General features: G+C 68.0%; 1 protein-coding gene across 1 annotated transcript in view; it reads right to left on the bottom strand.

Moving 5' to 3' along the window:
- The window catches only part of KDM6B (lysine demethylase 6B), a 57,275-nt gene that overhangs the window by 14,720 nt on the left and 26,086 nt on the right, over window positions 1-16,469 (bottom strand). Inside the window, 17 exon segments of the mRNA XM_078850814.1 lie at window positions 1,157-1,305; window positions 1,558-1,629; window positions 4,842-4,900; window positions 5,507-5,718; window positions 7,026-7,131; window positions 7,435-7,561; window positions 9,042-9,314; window positions 9,316-9,543; window positions 9,545-10,428; window positions 10,518-10,671; window positions 11,180-11,315; window positions 11,812-11,946; window positions 12,066-12,234; window positions 12,789-12,881; window positions 14,340-14,568; window positions 15,133-15,231; window positions 15,514-15,640. Coding sequence (XP_078706940.1) covers window positions 1,157-1,305; window positions 1,558-1,629; window positions 4,842-4,900; window positions 5,507-5,718; window positions 7,026-7,131; window positions 7,435-7,561; window positions 9,042-9,314; window positions 9,316-9,543; window positions 9,545-10,428; window positions 10,518-10,671; window positions 11,180-11,315; window positions 11,812-11,946; window positions 12,066-12,234; window positions 12,789-12,881; window positions 14,340-14,568; window positions 15,133-15,231; window positions 15,514-15,640 — 3,252 coding nt within the window.

The following is a 16,469-nucleotide window of genomic DNA, read 5'->3' as shown; positions in this document are numbered from 1 at the left end:
GGATCAATGGCTCCATGTCTAGTTGGCAGCCGGTATCAAGTGGAGTGCCCCAAGGGTCGGTCCTGGGGACGGTTTTGTTCAGTATCTTCATAAATGATCTGGAGGATGGTGTGGATTGCACTCTCAGCAAATTTGCGGATGATACTAAATTGGGAGGAGTGGTAGATACGCTGGAGGGGAGGGATAGGATACAGAGGGACCTAGACAAATTGGAGGATTGGGCCAAAATAAATCTGATGAGGTTCAATAAGGATAAGTGCAGAGTCCTGCCCTTAGGACGGGAAGAACCCAATGCACAGCTTCAGACTAGGGACCGAATGGCTAGGCAGCAGTTCTGCGGAAAAGGACCTAGGGGTGACAGTGGACGAGAAGCTGGATATGAGTCAGCAGTGTGCCCTTGTTGCCAAGAAGACCAATGGCATTTTGGGATGTATAAGTAGGGGCATAGCGAGCAGATCGAGGGACGTGATCGTCCCCCTCTATTCGACATTGGCGAGGCCTCATCCGGAGTACTGTGTCCAGTTTTGGGCCCCGCACTTCAAGAAGGGATGTGGATAAATTGGAGAGAGTCCAGCGGAGGGGCAACAAAAATGATTAGGGGACTGGAACACATGACTTATGAGGAGAGGCTGAGAGGACCTGGGATTGTTTAGTCTGCAGAAGAGAAGAATGAGGGGGGATTTGATAGCTGCTTTCAACTACCTGAGAGGTGGTTCCAGAGAGGATGGATCTAGACTATTCTCAGTGGTAGCAGATGACAGAACGAGGAGTAATGGTCTCAAGTTGCAGTGGGGGAGGTTTAGGTTGGATATTAGGAAAAACTTTTTCACTAGGAGGGTGGTGAAACACTGGAATGCGTTACCTAGGGAGGTGGTAGAATCTCCTTCCTCAGAAGTTTTTAAGGTCAGGCTTGACAAAGCCCTGGCTGGGATGATTTAATTGGGGATTGGTCCTGCTTTGAGCAGGGGGTTGGACTAGATACCTCCTGAGGTCCCTTCCAACCCTGATATTCTATGATTCAATGATTAAGGGGACGGAAAGGGAGAGTTAAGAGGATGGAGGGGGGAGTTAAGGGGATGGAGCGGGTGACGGACCCCACCCCCACCTCCAGGACACTCCGACATGGCCCGGCCTCCGTCCCCTGCCCCCTGCTCACCCGGCGTCCGGCTGCCTGGCACTTTCATGTACAGCTGCACCGTGTTCATGCCCAGGATGGTATGACCCACGTGGCTCAGCATGTTGCCCGTCGAGGTGACCCGCATGAAGGCTGGTAGCTTCAGCAGCTCCTGCAGCTGTGGCTTCCACCTGGCGGTGAGTCGGGGGGGGGGAGCGTCAGACGGCGTCCTCACACCCCCGCACTGAGTTCCCTCTCCCCATGGTTCCCCCCTACCTGGCCTAGTCCTCCTCTCTTCCTCGGGGGCCACTCGTCAGAGGGGAGTGCTGCAAACCCACCCACCCCGTGCCCCCAAAGGAGCCGGACAGGCGTGTGGGGGGGGTCAGATCTTCCCCCTCCCTCCCCGCCCGGTTTGCCCCATGCCCCCCACCCTGCCCCCTCACCGCTTGGCGTCGGACAGGTCGATGTTGGTCCCGAATTTGATGATCTGGTGAGATTTCTGGTCCGTGTTGCTGCTGGGGAGAGAGAGGGGTTTATGGGGGGTGCGGGGTCCCCCAGCTCTCCCCTACCTCTCTTCCTCTGCTCAGGGATTGCCCCCGAAGCCCCGTGTCCCTCCCACAACGAGCGTGGAGTGATCCCCACACAGAATGAGGTCACAACTGGCCCCAAATAATGGATCGTGTCCCCCGCCACCCCCAGCTTCCCTGGAGCGCCCCAAAACTGGGGGTGAAGCCCCCACAGCTGCAATCCCCTCAAACGCCTGGCAAATGTTGGGTCACATCTCCCCACAGCCTCCCCCAAGCACAGGACCGCAGCCCCCCTTAAATATTAGAGTACTGTCATGGATGGTTATAAACTGTTCAGGAAGGACAGGCAGGGCAGAAAAGGTGGGGGAGTAGCACGTACGTAAGGGAGCAGTATGACTGCTCAGAGATCCGGTACGAAACTGTAGAAAAACCTGAGTGTCTCTGGATTAAGTTTAGAAGTGTGAGCAACAAGAGTGATGTAGTGGTGGGAGTCTGCTATAGACCACCGGACCAGGGGGATGAGGTGGATGAGGCTTTCTTCCGGCAGCTCACGGAAGCTACTAGATCGCACGCCCTGGTTCTCATGGGCGACTTTAATTTTCCTGATATCTGCTGGGAGAGCAATACAGCGGTGCATAGACAATCCAGGAAGTTTTTGGAAAGTGTAGGGGACAATTTCCTGGCGCAAGTGCTAGAGGAGCCAACTAGGGGGGGAGCTTTTCTTGACCCTGCTGCTCACAAACCGGGGTAGAATTAGTGGGGGAAGCAAAAGTGGATGGGAATCTGGGAGGCAGTGACCATGAGTTGGTTGAGTTCAGGATCCTGACGCAGGGAAGAAAGGTAAGCAGCAGGATACGGACCCTGGACTTCAGGAAAGCAGACTTCGACTCCCTCAGGGAACGGATGGCCAGGATCCCCTGGGGGACTAACTTGAAGGGGAAAGGAGTCCAGGAGAGCTGGCTGTATTTCAAGGAATCCCTGTTGAGGTTACAGGGACAAACCATCCCGATGAGTCGAAAGAATAGTAAATATGGCAGGCGACCAGCTTGGCTTAATGGTGAAATCCTAGCGGATCTTAAACATAAAAAAGCTTACAAGAAGTGGAAGGTTGACCATATGACCAGGGAAGAGTATAAAAATATTGCTCGGGCATGTAGGAATGAAATTAGGAGGGCCAAATCGCACCTGGAGCTGCAGCTAGCGAGAGAAGTCAAGAGTAACAAGAAGGGTTTCTTCAGGTATGTTAGCAACAAGAAGAAAGCCAAGGAAAGTGTGGGCCCCTTACTGAATGAGGGAGGCAACCTAGTGACAGAGGATGTGGAAAAAGCTAATGTACTCAATGCTTTTTTTGCCTCTGTTTTCACTAATAAGGTCAGCTCCCAGACTGCTGCGCTGGGCATCACAAAATGCGGAAGAGATGGCCAGCCTCTGTGGAGAAAGAGGTGGTTAGGGACTATTTAGAAAAGCTGGACGTGCACAAGTCCATGGGGCCGGAACGAGTTGCATCCGAGAGTGCTGAAGGAATTGGCGGCTGCGATTGCAGAGCCACTGGCCATTATCTTTGAAAACTCGTGGCGAACCGGGGAAGTCCCAGATGACTGGAGAAAGGCTAATGTAGTGCCAATCTTTAAAAAAGGGAAGAAGGGAGGATCCTGGGAACTACAGGCCAATCAGCCTCACCTCAGTCCCTGGAAAAATCATGGAGCAGGTCCTCAAAGAATCAATCCTGATGCACTTGCATGAGAGGAAAGTGATCAGGAACAGTCCAGCATGGATTCACCAAGGGAAGGTCATGCCTGACTAATCTAATCGCCTTTTATGATGAGATTACTGGTTCTGTGGATGAAGGGAAAGCAGTGGATGTATTGTTTCTTGACTTTAGCAAAGCTTTTGACCACATCTCCCACAGTATTCTTGTCAGCAAGTTAAAGAAGTCTGGGCTGGATGAATGCACTATAAGGTGGGTAGAAAGCTGGCTAGATTGTCGGGCTCAACGGGTAGTGATCAATGGCTCCATGTCTAGTTGGCAGCCGGTGTCAAGTGGAGTGCCCCAAGGGTCGGTCCTGGGGACAGTTTTGTTCAATATCTTCATAAATGATCTGGAGGATGGTGTGGATTGCACTCTCAGCAAATTTGCGGATGATACTAAACTGGGAGGAGAGGTAGATACGCTGGAGGGCAGGGATAGGATACAGAGGGACCTAGACAAATTGGAGGATTGGGCCAAAAGAAATCGGATGAGGTTCAATAAGGATAAGTGCAGGGTCCTGCACTTAGGACGGAAGAACCCAATGCACAGCTACAGACTAGGGACCGAATGGCTAGGCAGCAGTTCTGCGGAAAAGGACCTAGGGGTGACAGTGGACGAGAAGCTGGATATGAGTCAGCAGTGTGCCCTTGTTGCCAAGAGGCCAATGGCATTTTGGGATGTATAAGTAGGGGCATAGCCAGCAGATCGAGGGACGTGATCGTTCCCCTCTATTCGACATTGGTGAGGCCTCATCTGGAGTACTGTGTCCAGTTTTGGGCCCCACACTACAAGAAGGATGTGGATAAATTGGAAAGAGTCCAGCGAAGGGCAACAAAAATGATGAGGGGACTGGAACACATGACTTATGAGGAGAGGCTGAGGGAACTGGGATTGTTTAGCCTGCAGAAGAGAAGAATGAGGGGGGATTTGATAGCTGCTTTCAACTACCTGAAAGGGGGTTCCAAAGAGGATGGCTCTAGACTATTCTCAGTGGTAGAAGAAGACAGGACAAGGAGTAATGGTCTCAAGTTGCAGTGGGGGAGGTTTAGATTGGATATTAGGAAAAACTTTTTCACTAAGAGGGTGGTGAAACACTGGAATGCGTTACCTAGGGAGGGTGGTAGAATCTCCTTCCTTAGAGGTTTTTAAGGTCAGGCTTGACAAAGCCCTGGCTGGGATGATTTAACTGGGAATTGGTCCTGCTTCGAGCAGGGGGTTGGACTAGATGACCTTCTGGGGTCCCTTCCAACCCTGATATTCTATGATTCTATGATTGGGGGTCACAGCACCCCCCACCCTGACAATACTGGGGTCATAACCCCCGCAATATTGGGGTTGCAGTTCCCCCAACACTGGGCCCACCTCCCGGCCAGATGATAAAGGAGCAGGCAGGGGGAGGGTGTGCAGGGGGGCACCCCATTTCCCTCCCCCCCGCATGCTTCCATCGTACCTGGGGGGCGTCTCCGTGGTGCTGTCTGGTTCGTCCGCATCCTCCTCGTCGCTTTCTTTCTCCCTCCTGCCCCAGAGAGAGTGCGTCAAACCAGGGTTCCCCCCACGCAGCCCCCCCCGTTGGCACAAACCGAACCCCCCCCCCACGCAGCCCCTGTCAGCACAAACTGGGGCCCCCTCCCCTGCAGCCCCCCGCTGGCACCAAACCGGACCCCCCCCCGCAGCCCCCTGTCTGCACAGACCGGGACCCCCCCTCCCCCCCGCAACCCCCCTTCAGCACAAACTGGACCCCCCCTGCAGCCCCCATCACGCGCTATCTCAGAGTAGCACAAACTGGACCCCCCTGCAGCCCCCATCTGCACAAACCGGACCCCCCCTCCCCACGCAGACCACAGTCAGCACAAACCAGGCCCCTCCCCATGCAGACCCCCATCAGCACAAACAGGGGCTCTGCCATGGGCACCCCCCTGGAGATGGGGCTTCACCCAGACCTGCCGAGTGCCCCCAGAGGGGCTACGGCCCCCCAGATGCGTCCCTGGAGGGATACGGCCCCCTCAGATGCATCCCCGGAGGGATACGGCCCCCCCTGGACGTGCCGAGCGCCCCTGGAGGGATACGCCCCCCCCGACGCGTCCCCGCTCGGGGTCCGGGCCCCCCATTCCCTGCACTGACCTGCAGCGACTCCTGGAAAGAGGAGGCCTGGTACTGGGCGTACTTGGCGATCGTGGTGTGTGAGCGGCTGCTTTCGCACGGCCACACCTGGCGGGTGCCCGACAGGTCCCAGTTCTCATCCGACGGCTGCTGCACCTGGGTGCGGACCTCCACGGCGTGCTCCCCACTGGCCTCCACCAGCGTCTTCGTGCTAAACAGGCCCAGGTCTGGGGGGGGAGACACGGCCGTGGGAGAGAGTCACGGGCCGGGCCCCGGCTCCCCAGAGCCCCCCGCCCGCATCAGCCGTGGGAGAGTCACGGGCCGGGCCCCCAGCCCCCCAGAGTCCCCATCCACATCGGTCGCGGGGCCCCGGCTCCCCAGAGCCCCCCGCCCGCATCGGCCGCGGGAGAGAGTCACGGGCCGGGCCCCCGGCTCCCCAGAGCCCCCCGCCCGCATCGGCTGCGGGAGAGAGTCACGGGCCGGGCCCCGGCTCCCCAGAGCCCCCCGCCCGCATCGGCCGCGGGAGAGTCACGGGCCGGGCCCCCAGCCCCCCAGAGTCCCCATCCACATCGGTCGCGGGGCCCCGGCTCCCCAGAGCCCCCCGCCCGCATCGGCCGCGGGAGAGAGTCACGGGCCGGGCCCCGGCTCCCCAGAGCCCCCCGCCCGCATCGGCCGCGGGAGAGAGTCACGGGCCGGGCCCCGGCTCCCCAAAGCCCCCCGCCCGCATCGGCCGCGGGAGAGAGTCACGGGCCGGGCCCCGGCTCCCCAGAGCCCCCCGCCCGCATCGGCCGCGGGAGAGTCACGGGCCGGGCCCCCAGCCCCCCAGAGCCCCCCATCCACATCGGCCGCGGGAGAGAGTCACGGGCCGGGCCCCGGCTCCCCAGAGCCCCCCGCCCGCATCGGCCGCGGGAGAGAGTCACGGGCCGGGCCCCGGCTCCCCAGAGCCCCCCGCCCGCATCGGCTGCGGGAGAGAGTCACGGGCCAGGCCCCGGCTCCCCAGAGCCCCCCGCCCGCATCGGCCGCGGGAGAGTCACGGGCCGGGCCCCCAGCCCCCCAGAGTCCCCATCCACATCGGTCGCGGGGGCCCCGGCTCCCCAGAGCCCCCCGCCCGCATCGGCCGCGGGAGAGAGTCACGGGCCGGGCCCCGGCTCCCCAGAGCCCCCCGCCCGCATCGGCCGCGGGAGAGAGTCACGGGCCGGGCCCCGGCTCCCCAGAGCCCCCCCGCCCGCATCGGCCGCGGGAGAGAGTCACGGGCCGGGCCCCGGCTCCCCAGAGCCCCCCGCCCGCATCGGCCGCGGGAGAGTCACGGGCCGGGCCCCCAGCCCCCCAGAGTCCCCATCCACATCGGTCGCGGGGCCCCGGCTCCCCAGAACCCCCCGCCCGCATTGGCCGCGGGAGAGTCACGGGCCGGGCCCCCAGCCCCCCAGAGCCCCCCATCCACATCGGCCGCGGGAGAGAGTCACGGGCCGGGCCCTGGCCTCCCTGCACTCCCCTCCCCATAGCTCCCCCCTGCACTCCCCGGCCAGGCACTCACTGAGGCGCAGGGAGCCGGCCAGCCCCCGGATGACCGTGATGGGGTTCTTGGGGTCGGTGCAGAACTGCAGCAGGACGGGCGAAAAGGCGTCGCGTTTGCTCTCCAGCTGCCGGGGGGAGAGAGAATGAGAATAGCAAACGTCTGGTATCCCCCCCACTCCCCCCAGGTTCCTCCGGTATCCTCCCCCGCCCCTCTCTCCGGGTCCCTCTGGTATCCCCATCCCCACCAGTAACCCCATCCCCCCTGGCCCTGACCCCCGGACCCCTTCGGTATCCCCGTCTGCTCCCAGCCCCCTCCGGTATCCCCAGCCCCCAGGCCTCTCCGGTATCCCCGTCTGTCCCCAGCCCAGACCCCCAAATCAGATCCCTGGGCTGCCCAGCCTGGGCGCACCCCCGGCGGCGTCACTCACGTAGATGCTGGGCGTGGGGGGGTTGACTTTGTCCCGCGGCAGCTTCTCCTCGGCGTTGATGAGGGGTTTGACGGACTGGGCGGCCGACAGATACGACTCCTTGAACTTCCCCTTCACCTTGGCGTGCCTGGGGGGACAACGGAGCCCGTTGGGGGCGGGGCACGTCCTGGGGCTGGGGGGTTATGGGACCGGGGGTGTCCCAGGGGCTGGGGTGCAGGGCTATGGGGCAGAAAGTGTCCCAGGGGCTGGGGTGGGGGAGTTATGGGGCAGGGGGCATCCCTGGGCCTGGAGTGGGTGGGCTATGGGGCAGAGAGCATCCCAGGGGCTGGGGCGGGGGGGGTGGGGGTTATGGGGCAGGGGGCATCCCAGGAGCTGGGGTGGGTGGGCTATGGGGCAGAGAGTGTCCCAGGGGCTGGAGTGTGGGGTTATGGGGCAGTGGGAGTCCCGGGCCGGGGTCCGAGGATCACCGCAGTGAAGGGGGTGTAGTGAGCCCCACTGGCCACTAGGAGTCTCCCTTGCCCATCACTGAACCCCACTCTGTCCCCAGGCTGTTGGGGTGCAGGGCCAGGGCGCCCCCACCCGTTACGGCACGCGGCTGGCACCACGGAGCCCGGGAGACATGTGGAGGTGTCGGGGTCCATGAGGGGGGTGGGTTTGAGTGGGGCTCTGGGCGTGCCAAGAGGGGGTACATGAGAGCGTTGGGGGGGGCTGGAGTTCAGGGGTGGGGGCAGGAGGTAGACGGGGCACCACCGGGAGGGATCTGGGGGTGCTGGAGGAGGTGTGGGTGGGGGGGAATTGGGTGCTCTGGCAGAGGGGAATTTAGGGTGACCAGGCAGGAAGAGCAGGGGTGCCAGCAGGGAGTACTGGGAGGCTGCACAGGCGGGGGGCCGGTGGGCGGATATGGGGGCGCTGATGGGGGGATGGGGGGGCTGCATGGGCGGAGGGGGAGACGGGGGGGCTGGTGAGCGGATATGGGGGTGCTGGCGGGGTGATGGAGGGGGCTGCACGGGCGGGGAGGAGCCGGGGGGCCCGTAGGCAGATACGGGGGCGCTGGCGGGGCGACGGGGGGGGCCTCACGGGCGGGGGGAGCCGGGGGTGGATCCGGGGGGTGCTGGCGGGGGGATGGGGGGGGGCCGCAGAGGCGGGGGGGATCCGGGGGCGGATCCGGGGGCGCTGTCGGGGGGATGGGGGGGGCCGCAGAGGCGGGGGGGAGCCAGGGGCAGATACGAGGGCGCTGTCGGGGGGATGGGGGGGCTGCAGAGGCGGGGGGGAGCCGGGGGCGCTGTCGGGGGGATGGGGGGGCCGCAGAGGCGGGGGGAGCCGGGGGGCGGATACGGGGGCGCTGGCGGGGCAATGGGGGGGGCCGCACGGGTGGGGGGGAGACGTGGGGCGGATCCGGGGGCGCTGGCGGGGCGACGGGGGGGCCGCACGGGCGGGGGGAGCCGGGGGGCGGATCCGGGGGTGCTGTCGGGGGGATGGGGGGGCCGCAGAGGCGGGGGGGAGCCGGGGGCGGATCCGGGGGCGCTGGCGGGGCGATGGGGGGGCCGCACGGGCAGAGGGGAGCGGGGGGGGCTGGCGGAGCTGTGGCGGGGGTGGGGGGCACTCACTTGCTGGCCCGCACCACCTCGGCGGCGCTGTGGCTGATGGTGACCTCGGCCAGCGGGAGGCGCCGCTCCTCCACCTCGGAGGCGATGAAGGTCTCCTTGTCCCCGCTCTCCACCTTGATGAGCCGGATCTTGAGCTCCTTGGGGGGCCCCTCGGTGAAGGAGCGCAGCTTGAGCAGGTCGGCCGGGCACACACCGGCGGGGCCGGGGCCCTCCTCCCTCCGGGCGGGGCGGGCGGCGCTCGGGCTGGGGGGGCGGCCGGCGGGGGCGGCTTCCCCGGCTTTGCCGGCCCTCGCCCTGGGCGCCGTTCTCCCGCGCCTGGCAGTCGGTGCGCTGGGGGTCCAGGTTGCCCAGCACCTGCCGGTTCTTCTCCTTGGGGGCTTTGCCCTCCCGCCGGTGGCGCCGCCCATCCTTGCCCGCCCGCCGGTGCCGGCGGTGCTCCTTCTCCGGCCGGCGGGGCGGCGTGGCCGGCGGGGTGGGGTGGCCGGGGGGCCGGGCTGGGCTCCCGCCCCGCCCGTTCCACCAGCGTCTCGCAGGCCCGGCTGATCTCTTCCAGCACCTCCGACTCCGTCTTGGGGGGCCGGGGCTCTGGCGAGGCCCCCGCCGGCTCCTCGCCCCGGCCTGCCCCAGCCCAGGCCTGGCTTGAGGTAGAAAACGGCGAGGAAGGAGCCGGCGGCGGGTGCCGGGGGGGCGGGGGGCTTCTTCGCCCCGGCGGGGGGCTTGGCCCGGTAGGCGTGTTTCTGCCCCTCCAGCACGCTGGCCAGCGACCGCAGCAAACTGGCCGTGCTGGGCGGCGGGCACTTCCCGGCCTCCTCCCGCTTGCCGAAGGGGTACAGCCGGGGCGGCTCCGGCTTGGGGTACTCGAACGGGGGGGCCGGCGGCGGCTTTGGTCTGGCAGGGGGGGCGGGCCGGGCAGGAGCGGGGCGGGCGGGGGCGGGAAGCTGGGGGGGGCCCCGGCCTCCCGCTCCTCCTCCTCCCGCCGGATCGACTCGTCCAGCATCTTCATGATGTTGGCCAACCCGTCGGGCAGGATCTTGGAGAATTCGGGGGGCTCCTCGAACTGGTCCTCCAGGGGGGGCCCGGGGAAGTCGAAGAGGCGCCGGGCCGTCCCGGTGGGGGTTTCCGGGGGGGGGCCTGGCTCTGGAGGCAGTGTCTTTGGGTAGGAGGCCCTGGGCGGTGGGGGCGGAGGGCTCGGCTGGGGCCTGAAGTTTCCTGAGGTATTTGGGGGGCTGGGGGAGGCCTTGGGGACCCCCTCCCCGCCCTCCGGTGGCCGGGCTTCGCGGGGGGGGCGTCTCCAGCCAGAACTCGGGGAGGCCGGGGGGCTCCTGCTTGGCAAAGGCGCAGCGGTAGGTGGGAGGGGGCGGGGAGAGGGGTGGGAGGGGGCGGGGGGCTGGGCTCACCCTCCCCCCGGGGTGCCCCGGCCCCCCTACTCCCCTGGCTGCTGGTGGTGGAATCCTGGAAGCCCCCCCGGGTCCCGGCCGAGTCGCAGGGACCCAGCTGGGGCTCCCCCCCGCACCCGAACAGGATCTCGTCCAGGGGGTCCCCGCCGGCCGCGCCCTCCCCCTGGTCCCGGACGCCTGGGCCCTTCAGCCAGGGCAGGGGCGGGGGAGGGCCCGGCTCGGGGGGCCCCCGGCTGGCGGAGGAGGGGGGCGGGGGAGCGCAGGGCGGCTGGAGGAGGGGTGGGGGGCGGGGCCGGGGGGCGGGCGCTCCACGCTCTCCGGGGCCGGGCTGGACGGTGCCGGTGCCGGGGTTTGGTAACGGTCAGGAGCCTGCGGGGGGGGGGACAGAGAGACGGCAGCCAATCAGGGTGCAGCCTGGGCTGGGGCAAAGCAGCCCCCCCCCAGACACCAGGACCACCCTCCAGACCCCCCAAGCTGCAGCAGCTCCCCCTGCCCCCCCAGACACCGGGACCCTAGCCAGAATCCCCCCCCACCCCAGGCCAGACCAGTCCTCTCTGCCCCAGCCCAGTCCCCCCCCCAGCATCCACTCACCAAGCTGGGGCCCGGCTCCCCCCGCGGGGTCTTGCTGGTGGGGGGGGCCGGCCGGGGGGGGCCGCGGGGCGTAAGGCACGCAGGTGACGCTGGCTGGTGAGGTGCTGGGGTCCGGCCGCCCCCGGGGAACTCGGCTGGCTTTAAGGTCACTTCCAGTGGGGCGGGCCTGGCAGCCATGGCTCTCTCCGGAGGGGCGGGGGCCGGGGGGCAGGCGGTGGGGGGGCGGGTGCGAGCCGTAGGCGGGAGACGGGTACGGGAAGGGGTGGGCGACCGAATTCCTCGGCTCCTGTGGGAGGGAGAGAGACAGTTAGAGAGAGACGGGGCTGGCTCCGGACGGGGCACGGGGCCTGTCCCCTCTGGGGGGCGCCGGCTCCCCTCCGGCCCCAGGGCAGGGACTGGCTGGCTCAGGGGGGGCGGGAATGGGGGAGGGGGACCAGGTGGCTGGGGGGGTTGGGGGAGGCACCAGCTGGCGCTGGGGGGAGGGCGGAGGGGGAGAGGACTGGCTGGCTAGGGGAGGGGTGTGAGAGGGGGAGGGGACCAGGTGGAGGGGGGAAGGACCGGCTGGCTTGGGTGGGGAGGGTGGGGGGGGGGGACTGGCTGGCTCGGGGAGGGGGGAGAGGACTGGCTCGCTAGGGGAGGGCGGGGGCGGGCGAGGGACCGGGGTTGAAGAGGGCAGTGAGTCCGAGGCCCCCCTCCCCCGGAGGCTGCCCCCTCTGGCTTAGGGGGCCCGGGAGGGCGAGCTGGCTGGGGGGAGGCCGTGGGGGGGGGCCGCGGGGGGTTACCTGTCTCTCCGGCGCCACCACGTTCTTGCGCTCGGGCCCCCACGTGTCGCCGTGGAGGGGGTTCCACAGCCGGCCTTGGGCAGCTGGAAGTGGGGGGGCCCCTGGGGGGTGCTGTCCGGCCCCGTTCCCGCTCTGCTTGGGGGGGGAAAGGGGGGGTGTGAGCGGGGACGGGCTCTGCCCTGGGCAGCTCAGCGGAGACCCCCGCACCTCGGGGATCCCCCCCACCCCCACCCCCCAGCCTGCCCCCCAGCTACCTGCTCGGGGCTGGCGCTCCTCCTCCTCTTCATGGGGCTGGGCAGCTCCTCGCTGTGCCCGGGGGTGGGGCGGGCGTGGGGCGGGGGGGATGGGCTGCACCACGGGGGGCTCCATGGGGGGCGCCAGCCGCTTCAGCTGGGGGCTGCGCTTGGCTGAGAAATTCCGCTTCTGGGGTGGGGGCGGGAGAAGATATGGGGTGAGAATGACACCCTTGAACCAACCCCAGCTCCCCCCAACAGTCACCACCTCACCCCCCTCCCGCAGGGCCCCCCAGGGGCTCCCCTCCCCGCCAGTCCCCCCCCCGCAGGACCCCCTCCCCCGAGGGCTCCCCTCCCTGCCAGTCCCCCCCGCAGAACCCCCTCCCCCAGGGGCTCCCCTCCCCGCCAGTCCCCCCCCGCAGGTCCCCCAGCCCCCGGGGGCTCCCCTCCCCGCCAGTCCCCCCCCCGCAGGACCCCCTCCCCCGAGGGCTCCCCTCCCCGCCAGTCCCCCCCCCGCAGGACCCCCTCCCCCGAGGGCTCCCCTCCCCGCCAGTCCCCCCCCGCAGGACCCCCTCCCCCGAGGGCTCCCCTCCCCGCCAGTCCCCCCCCCCGCAGGACCCCCTCCCCCGGGGGCTCCCCTCCCCGCCAGTCCCCCCCCGCAGGACCCCCTCCCCCGAGGGCTCCCCTCCCCGCCAGTCCCCCCCCGCAGGTCCCCTCCCCAGGGGCACCCCCCCAGCTGCTCACCTCGAGGTGCAGGAGGTTCCACACCTGCTGCAGGGGGGGCAGGGCCTTGCTCCGGTGATGGGACGAGCCCGAGTGGAAATTCCACAGCTGAGCCTGGCGGAGGGGGGGGGCGGGAGAGAAGTGGGTCGGGGGGGGAGGGAGCCCGACAGACTCACCCCCACCCACAACCCCACCAGAACAAACGATATCCGGTATCCCCCCCCATCCGTCCAATGGGCCGGTCCAGCCCAGAACCCCCCTCCCCCATCTGTCCAATGGGCCGGTCCAGCCCAGAACCCCCCTCCCCCATCTGTCCAATGGGCCGGGCCAGCCCAGAACCCCCCTCCCCCATCTGTCCAATGGGCCGGGCCAGCCCAGAGCCCCCCTCCCCCGCAATCAGGCCAACGGGCCCGCCCGGCCAGAGCCCCCCTCCCCCGCAATCAGGCCAACGGGCCCGCCCGGCCCAGAGCCCCCCTCCCCCGCAATCAGGCCAACGGGCCCGCCCGGCCCAGAACCCCCCTCCCCCGCAATCAGGCCAACGGGCCCGCCCGGCCCAGAGCCCCCTCCCCCGATCAGCCCAGCGGACCCACCCGGGTGCTGCCCAACTCCACACAGCAAGAAGTCACCCGACAAACCCTGCAAAGCCGCGCGGGGCCAGCTCCCCAAAGAAGCCAACAGTGTCACAGGACGGCATTTCCAGAGACAATGACCCCCCCGACTTCCCCCCCGACCCCCCTCCAGGTCCTTTGCCGGCAGCTCCGGCGTGTTCATCAAATCCAGCCCGCGCTCTTCTGGTCGGTTAATTTCAGCCCAGCCCCCCTTGCTCGCCAGCTGGCTTTGGGGGTGGAAAAGGCAGAGCCCCGGAGCCGGGGCGCGCGCCTGACCTGAGCTCGGCACTGCAGGAGATTTCAAAACCAAAAAGATCCGCTAGCCGGACCCCTTCCCAATCCCCCCCCCAGCTTCCCGGGCGTGATTTCTGAAAGCCGCCGAGCCCGGGGGTCAGAGTAAAGGGGAGCCGAAATCAAGCGAGCTCCACTTCTGATCCCGGAGCGAGGGCTGCCTCCCTGGCGGCCCGGTGCCCCCCTCCCCATTGGGGAGAGGGCCCTGCCTCGTCCCACCCCCCGCCGCCCATCCGTGGGGCGCCCCTCGCGGGCTGGCCTCCGCTTCCCCCTACGGAGGGGAGAGAAAGAGCCGACGGGGCCGCTCGCCCCCCTCGCCCCCAAACGTCTTTCCCTCGCCGGCCGATTCTGGGATCTCAGCCCCCCAGCCCGCGGCCCCGGGGAACGCGGTGCCTTCCGAGGACAGGCGCCGCCGAGGCTGGGCGTGCGACGGAAGCACGGGTGAACGCGTCGGTGAACACGGAAGGGGATTTTCTCTCGCCGCCCTGGTGAAAGCAGCCGGGTTTCGCACGGCGGCCCTGGCCCGCTCCTTTTCTCACGCAGGCGCCCGAAATCCGGTGACAAAGTCGCGCCAGGGCGGCAGCCCAGAACCACCACGGCCGACCCCGGGCAATGGCCCCCGCCCCCGCCCGCGCCCGCGCCCCGCGCGAGGGGCCCCCGGGGCTGACCCCACCTGCTGCAGCCGCCCGATGCGGGCGCTGATCTCGCTGTAGTTGCCATAGTCACGCTGGTAGCGGGCCGCGGTCTGGTAGCACCGCACGGCCTCCTCCCACTCCTGCTCCGACTCGTAGATCTGCCCCAGCTGCTCCCACAGCGGCGGCTGCACCGGGTCCCGCAGCAGGGCCTGGACGCAGCCGTGGATGGCCTCCAGCTTCCCATGCAGGGGCCGCGGGGCGGAGCTCCTGCCGGGGCGGCAGGGACCCTGTCAGGCGCGCGGGGGGCGGGGCAGGACACCTGGGTTCTCTCCCTGGCTCTGGGAGGGGAGCGGGGGCTGCTGGGAGCCAGGACGCCTGGGTTCTCTCCCCAGCTCTGGGAGGGGAGCGGGGTCTGGCGGTTAGAGCAGGAGGGGGCTGGGAGCCAGGACGCCTGGGTTCTCTCCCCGGCTCTGGGAGGGGAGTGGGGGCTGGTGGTTAGAGCGGGGGCGGGCGGGGAGCCAGGACGCCTGGGTTCTCTCCCCAGTTCTGGGAGGGGAGCGGGGTCTGGCAGTTAGAGCAGGAGGGGGCTGGGAGCCAGGACGCCTGGGTTCTCTCCCCAGCTCTGGGAGAGGAGCGGGGTCTAGCGGTTAGAGCAGGAGGGGGGCTGGGAGCCAGGACGCCTGGGTTCTCTCCCCGGCTCTGGGAGGGGAGTGGGGGGCTGGTGGTTAGAGCGGGGGGCGGGCGGGGAGCCAGGACGCCTGGGTTCTCTCCCCGGCTCCAGGCGGGACTTCCCCCGCCCTACGTCCGGAGATCCGGAGCAGCAACACTTACCCAGAGTTGAAATAGGGTTTGTTGGGGTGCCCGATGTTAGTGCCATGAGGTGACGGGAGATGTGGGGGCAGCTGGGACTGTCCAATGCTGGCAGAGCACCTGGGGGACACGGAAGGAGGGGGACGGTGAGACAGAGCAAGGGGGAAGGCGGAGGTTTGGGGCCCGGGGCCTGCCCCCTCTCGGGGGCGCCGGCTCCCACCCGGCCCCAGGGCGGGGACTGGCCGGCCCAGGGGGGCGGGGAATGGGGCAGGGGCCTGTCCCCGCTAGGGGGCGCCAGTTCCAGCCACTTCAGTGCCACCCCCCATGCCATGAGTTTGCTGGGTCTCTGCCCCGCTGGTGGTCGGGGCGCCCCCCAGGGCGGGCGGGGTCCCGCGGACTCACCTGCTGCCCGGGAGCCATGGGCGGGGGTGGCAGGGGTTCCAGGCCCCGCTGCAGGTCAGGCTGCTGAGAGCGAAGGGATCCCGTCCGGCCCGGCCCCCCAGCTGTTCCACGGTGCGATGCATCCAGCCTGCCGGAGACGGGGGGCGGGTTAGACGGGGGCATACGGGGCAGGGCACCTGTCCAGTGCCCCCTGACCCCCCAACACCGCCATCCCCCCCGTCCCTCCCCCATCCCCGATATCCCCTCCCCAAAGCCTCCTGCCACCTGCCCCACTCACATCCCCCGACATCCCCTCCCCCGACATCCCCCTCCATCCCTCCGGCCCTGACATCCCCTCCCCGACCTCCCCTCCCCCCGTCCCTCCGGCCCCGACATCCCCTCCCCCGATATCCCCTCCCCGTCCCTCCTCCCTCTTGCCCCGACTTCCCCACCCCGACCTCCCCTCCCTCTTGCCCCGACTTCCCCTCCCCTCCCTCTTGCCCCGACTTCCCCTCCCCTCCCTCTTGCCCCGACTTCCCCTCCCCGACCTCCCCTCCCTTCCTCCCTCTTGCCCCGACTTCCCCTCCCCGACCTCCCCCCCCGTCCCTCCGGCCCCGACCTCCCCTCCCCCGACATCCCCCTCCTCCCGCCAGCCCCGACCTCCCCTCCCCCAACATCCCCCGCCATCCCTCCGGTCCCGACTTCCCCTCCCCGACCTCCCCCCCCCCCGTCCCTCCGCCCCGACCTCCCCTCCCCCGACATCCCCCTCCTCCCGCCAGCCCCGACCTCCCCTCCCCCGACATCCCCCGCCATCCCTCCGGTCCCGACATCCCCTCCCCCGACATTCCCCTCCTCCCGCCAGCCCCGACTTCCCCTCCCCGACCTCCCCTCCCTCTTGCCCCGACTTCCCCTCCCCGACCTCCCCTCCCTTCCTCCCTCTTGCCCCGACTTCCCCTCCCCACTCTGAGATAGCGCGT

This window comes from Lepidochelys kempii, chromosome 28, assembly GCF_965140285.1.
Source record: "Lepidochelys kempii isolate rLepKem1 chromosome 28, rLepKem1.hap1, whole genome shotgun sequence".
Lineage (NCBI taxonomy): Eukaryota > Metazoa > Chordata > Testudines > Cheloniidae > Lepidochelys > Lepidochelys kempii.
Note: the sequence above shows the minus strand (reverse complement) of the source record. Positions and strands in the feature narration are given on the sequence as shown.